Genomic DNA, 6,424 nt, shown 5'->3' on the forward strand with positions numbered 1-6,424 from the left:
CAGCCTTGCTGGAGGGGGCCCCCAGCTGCCAGGGCTATGGGACCAGGGCCAGCGCCCACAGCCTCCTTGCCCCTCCCCAGCAGTGCCCAAACCCCGGCTGCAGCCCACAGGAGGCAGCCCCTGCTGCAGCTGGAGTGGAGCGCTGAGCCGGACTCCCCCCACCATTCCCCTCCGCCTGTGGGCAGCACGGCCAGAGCAGAGCTTGTGGGTAGGGAGGATGTGGTCTGCCTGCTGTGGGCACTGGGCTCCCCATCTTACTGCCTTCCCTTTGGGGCCTCCATGACCCAGCAGATGAAACCCCAGTGTGGGAGGGTGGGGAAACTCGGTGCCACTGCTGGGAGCCCCATGCCAGCCACGCTCCCATTGTAAGGTGTCCCTACCTACCCAGCAGCAGTGGTGGTGCAGAGTTGTGTCCCCCATTGCTTCCAGGTGGGCAGAGGGCACCTTGCTTTGGTGGCGCAGCTGACATGGAGCTCCCAGCAGAGGCACTGAACCTGCCTGCCCTGCTCTGCTGTGGTGGCCCATGGTGGGGGGAAGTAGGGTGGGGAGCCCTGAGCCTGCAGCGAACAGCCCGATTCCAACCCCACCCCACTCAAGTCTAGGGGGCACATCCCCCCCCATGCCTCTTTCCTCAGGAATGCGCAGTGTCATTTTTTATCATTGCAACTCCAACTGGGGTTGCGACCCCAAGATTGGGAACTGCTGCCCCAGGGTCTACTGCATTATTAATGGATGCATCCAGTGCCTCAAAGGTATGCAACCATTTCTAGACTGCACCATATCTATAAAATAGATCTCAGGGCACTTACTCATGGAGTAGCTGTTTGCACTTTCTCCCTGATGACTGTTTGTGATCAATATTTGTCCAACTTGGGAATCCTTACTCACTGTAGTGGGGAATTTGTAAACATGGATAAAGGTGAGGTGGGGGGAGAGGGTGGTCCAGGGAAGCCTCACTCATTTTCATCCATTAAAAAAGCAAACCAAAAAAATGTATCCTCTCTACAAACACCCGTGCTCCCTTTATATAATAATGCGAGCTAGAGGGGTGTCTGGGCATTCCGTAGCCTACTTGCTAGTATCCTGGAAACTGTCTCCTTTTTTCCAGTCTCAACCCTTTTTATGAAGGAGACAATACGGACATACAGTGAGTGCCTTGTGCATCACCCAGGCCCCCGGGCCCTTTGACACAGGGAATTCTTTGAGTGGCTAACCTTGTTCCGTGAGGTCCACCATCCTCCAATCAAGAGAGATGCAGCCTGGCATTTTCTGGGTTGATTTTGGAGGAAATTACATGCTTTTCTTCCCAAAACGGAGATTTAAAAAAAAAATTTAGATGTAAAAGAGAGAAATTGGGTGATTCCATAATTAATCCTTTCGTCTTTTGTTTTATTCACTTACTTCTTTTCTTCTCTCTTTCTTTCCTTTTTCCTTCCATTCTTCTCCTTCCTTCCCATAGGGATATCTTGTCTTACATTGTCTTTAGTTATTTGTTCAGGCCTCCATTGCAGCTTAGAAGTGTGGGGTGAAGAATGAAGCCTTGAAGCTCTTATAATAAGAAATGGAAACCTAATAAAAACTAGTTTGTTGGCCGGGATGATGTTAGATTCTTGATCCAAAGCCTACTGATATTAATGGAAAGACTCCCAGGAATTTGCTGATATAACATGGTGATTGATGTCCATGCCTATGTCCCACATGATTTCCCTTTTATGAGGCTTGGAACGCCACCCCTCCCCCATTTTGACTTGATACATGTCTAGGGAACAAATATCCAGACTGCTCTTCAAAGGTCCCTCGTAGGTCACAGCATTCATCTAGTACAATGGTCTTGTATATGCCTATATTCATTCAGATAGCCATGGGATTGAAACTCTGGGTTAATACTTCTCTTCTGCCTCGCCAGCCTTTAATCTGGTCATCTGAAGGATCTGTACCACTAATTCATTCAGGAGCTTATTAGAAAATGTAACCAGCACAGACTTAATTTCATGGTCAAGAAAGCAAAATAAATACAATGGTTTGGGATACTCCTTACATTTTTAGGTAAGAAATAATGATTTTGGAATGAAAGGACAATGCCAGGAAAGTCTTTTACAAAGCCATTCCTACCTGGTAATGAATCCACTGGGCTGCTGTCTGTTTGCCTCAAACCTTTGAGCCTCCAACTTGATATGCAGCCAATAATACAGCACTGATTCTATTGACTTTGGGATGCCACTGGAGTGTGGTTAACCCCCAGAAGCACTCATTTCCAGGCACACTGCAAGAGATCTTAATGTCATTTCATATAGTAGTGCCATTGATACCTCTTGTAAGCTGCCTTCAGGTACATATCTGTAATCTGTCCTTGGAAAGTATTTAATAGAATAGACATTTTACAAGATGCCCTGAAAAAGCCCCGTGAACTACAACATCCTGTCCTATGCAAAATGGGGCATACCCTTTCAAGTCAGCTAGCAGACTCATAGAAACAGATAAAGGTTTAGAAACGCTGTTTCCTCCTCCCCCTGTAACATGTTTCTTCCTGCTGTCTTCTCTCTCATGAGCAGACATCTGGACGTTGCCACCTATGGTTCAGGAAAATTTCAGGGCATGTGATAAACCTGGCATTTGGCAACATGGATTGTATTAAGGAATCCACATTGCCAAATGTCTGACATTTCACCTGTCTAACATTTCACTCGAGCAAAAGTCTCTCTAGGGTCCTCTTTAGGTGAACTTTTGCAGCTAGACATATCAGGCACAGACAGAAGTGACAATTTTTGCCCAATCTGTCCCCTGAAAATGCTCTACAACTGTGACCAAACAGAAGTGCATGGCTACAGATCACTTCAAAAGGGCCTGATCCTGTGAAAATCAAGCCCTTGTTGCATGAGGGTTCAGATGAAGATGTTCCAAAGCAGAGTGGCTTCAGTAACTTCTGTCTGCGCCACCTTCTCACTCCCAGCACTGTTTTCAGAATTGGAGTGGGGAAAGGGACGGGAGGGAATTTTGGTTTGGGGCTTTTTCAGTCAGTGCTGGAGGGTGGGGTAGGTGGATCGGAGCCCCTCCCTCAAGTGGAGGGAGTGCCCCCCCTTCCAATCCACCCTCCCACCCTTCAGCATTAGCTGGGGAACCCCCAGAGGGAGTTCCCTCTGCTCCTTTTCCCCCTCCCATTCTGAAAACAGTGCTGGGCCTAGGAGGCAGGAAGGGCATTGCTCAGGGAAACCAGCTGCATACTGGCAGGCAGCAGCTGGATTTTTCACCCTCCGCCCCCACACACCCCCACACACACCTCAACAGCAAACTTCTGTTCAGTTGGCGGGATTATTGTAACTCATGATGCTTCCTGAGAAGTGTCATGAGTTACAGTGGGGAGCTGCACTTCTGTCTGCACCTATCAAATGCGTTGGTGTCTCTGGAGCACTTGATTTCTGTGGTTGATACTGCAGTTCTTAGCAGCTGCTTCTCTCCACCATAAAAAGCAGCATAAAAAGAGAAGACAGACCTTAAGAGTGAGACTACAAGCTGTAGAGGGGAAGTCCTTTTCTGGATTCCTTTTGGAGCATATTGACTGGTTGAGGAGATGAATGCTTAATGTACCTTTAGTTTTATTTTCATATAAACCCCAAAGTAACCAGGCAACTTTAAACATGTATTGGACATTCATGACCACAAGGAAATCAGCAATTGGTCATTATCAATGGCTGATCCTTGCTGCCACGTTGCTCAGGAAAAAACTTTATGCCTGCGTACGCTGGAGAGTTGGTCCCATTCTTGTACCATGATCAGCATTCCCTCTAAGCTGCGTGGCATGTGCGGCCATGCAGGCACGCTTATGTTGCACAGCCAGGCGGCATGCCTCTGCAGCTGTGCACACCGCACAACTTAGAGGGAATGCTGACCATGATCACACTCTGCTTCAGATTCAGAGAGGCTAGCACAAAAGTGTCACAGGACAAATAACTTCTAGCCCCTGGGAAACTCCTCTAGGCCACCTCTCCTTGGCAAAGGGAGGCTCTCCATGGTTGCCCTGGCAATTCTGAATCCTTGCCACAATGCAGCAGGGGCATGACTTAGTCTTAGGCAGCCCAGAACTCTGTTCTAAGCTGGCACTGAGAGTCATCTGACTTTCTGCAAGCCCTGAATCAGGTAGTAAACTGCCTCTGTTGAGGACCTGTGCCAGCACAGGGACAAATTTAGCCCTAACTGTTCAGGCAGCTGAGAGCTGTGTTGACAGTCCTGTGTGAGCAGGCTCCTTGGAGATTGCTTTTATAGATTTACTCAGATAAAAGACTCACAAGAACATAGAGGCACGAGTACTATACGGCAGCTTCTAGTGAAATGCGCTCTACATGTACTGTACTGAAATCAGGGAGCTGCTCAGAACTCTCAGGCCTTTCGTTCCTGTCCGCATGAAGGACGTGCCGTGTATCTGACTGGGGAAAAAGCACCTGCTTCCTCCAGGCACAGTCACTGGGGGGTGCTTCATCTTTTCCCAGCAGCTCTGAAAAATGAGCTTTTAAGCAGCTTCCTAAGGGGAGGTGTTTGAGGTTTTTAACATGAAAATCTCATCTTTGGCTCTTTAATCGCACAAGGGCTGAAGAAGAAATGAGCATTTATGTATTTTCAGTGACCTCCTACCCAGACAATGCATTGCTTTCCACAACATTGCAGCTTGCTAATCACAAAGAATGATGCATTAAGGGGATTTCTTTTCAAAGCAGAGGGCATGCACTGCAGTATTTGTTACAGCACTTCCTTTCCCGCTGCTAGCAGTGCTGCATTTCACTGTTTCTTAGCACCCGAGGGTTTGTTTTGCTAGCTTGGATCTACAGTTCTTTATGTCCAAACTATCTGTTTACATACTAATTTTCTGAGATCACAGAAATAGCATCAACCAGCCTAAACTCTATGCAACCAAACAGAATGCAGCAGTATTACTAGTTGAATTTTGCATGCTTCACGATGAGAGGCAAGCCAGTCAAACCAGTGGTCATTGTTGTGCACTGCTGTGGGGTAAGGAGGAGTTGGCTTGGATAGTTGCCAGCTTGACTTCTCCAGACAGTGTAGTGGAAGTAGCCTGCACAGTCTGGGGCAATGGAAGAGCCTTTGCATTTTTCTTTAAAGTGGCTTCATTGGATAGTCAAGACATGGCTTTGCTCAGGCTAGCTCTGTGATTGGTCTTATGGGTTCAGTCCCTGGCTGTGTCACAGACTGCCTGTGTGGCTGGATAACCCTCCGCTGTCACACTGTATGACCAGATTTAAAAGAGCTCAGCTTTCAGTAGCTCCTGTTGTTCTCAATGGAACATGGATAATGATCATGTGTTGTAAAAATCTGGCTTTTAATCTCTGTCAAATAAGGGCTACCATCCTTTCTCCCCAACCCTTTGTCGTAGGTCTTTGGGAAGAGGCCATTTCATAATATGTGCAATATCTAGAAAAAGGAGGCTGTGATTGTAAATGTGCCCTCAAGGCACTATTGTAGTATAACTATTATTAATTCCCACTTGGTTGAGATTTCAGAGGCTCAAGGGTAAGACAAGTCGGTCTCACTTTAGTATGATAGCGTCTATTATACAAGGGCCCAGAAAATACCAGCTGTAAATTAAAAACACCATTCAATAGATTTCTGAGATGATTTGGCAAGACGTGTTTCATTCTTACCCTTTGCAATGTCGAAATGATGGGCTGAATAAAATATCTGGCTCTGAATTATTTAACACCTGTAGTCTTCAGAGACCTTTAGAAACAGGGTAGTTCTCCTGGGTCTGCCTTTGAAAGAAAATGATATATTGTCTAGTTAAAAAACGTGACCTAGACATTGGAATATGCCAGGCCATGTGGAAATAGTGTCTAGAAACAAAGGTCTCACTGTATCTTGATTAAGATGCCTTCATCCTATGCTATGAATCCTCAAGATGGAGGTGCCTCCTACATTATCTGAAAACAAAGTAATATTGTTCCAACCAGGGAGAGGTTTTCACTGTATGGAAACTAATTTCCTGGACTAAGCTTCATCACTCTGTACTGGGTAGAAGACTTTGTGGTTGATCACACGTCATTGCCAGTTGAAACAAAGCATTGCCAAGGAGTTAACAGTCAGCTGGGCATGGCAGTGGAGAGGTCAGAGAAGGGAGGAGGTATTTTCGGTAAAATGTTGGATAAGGGGTATGCATTGTGATCCTGCTAAGAATAAAATTGTAAAGTTGTACAATTGCTTACTATACGTCAAACTTCATGCTATTTCCTGTGGCTTCATCTAACATGGATGTTGGTTTCTGAAAAATTGCTAATTCCAGCAATATTAATTTTACTTAAAAATGAGTACTATTGCTAGGGCCAGGAGCAGAGCAAACTAATTAAGTATGCTTACTGTACCCATTATGAAAGGGGTTGAATCTGTTTTGTCTGATTTTTTTTTTTTTTTTTTTTTTTTT

At 46.1% G+C, this 6,424-nt stretch overlaps 1 protein-coding gene across 1 annotated transcript in view; it reads left to right on the forward strand.

Annotated features, from left to right (window-relative positions):
• The first annotated feature begins 6,141 nt into the window (after positions 1-6,141).
• The window catches only part of SYN3 (synapsin III), a 328,068-nt gene continuing 327,785 nt past the window's right edge, over positions 6,142-6,424 (forward strand). The window contains exon 1 of the mRNA XM_019515812.1: positions 6,142-6,155. Within this exon, the coding sequence (XP_019371357.1) occupies positions 6,142-6,155 (14 nt within the window). The remainder of the gene's footprint in view (positions 6,156-6,424) is intronic.

The sequence above is a fragment of the Gavialis gangeticus genome, unplaced genomic scaffold (genome assembly GCF_001723915.1).
Source record: "Gavialis gangeticus isolate Ggan-Ray unplaced genomic scaffold, GavGan_comp1, whole genome shotgun sequence".
Classification (NCBI taxonomy): Eukaryota; Metazoa; Chordata; order Crocodylia; family Gavialidae; genus Gavialis; species Gavialis gangeticus.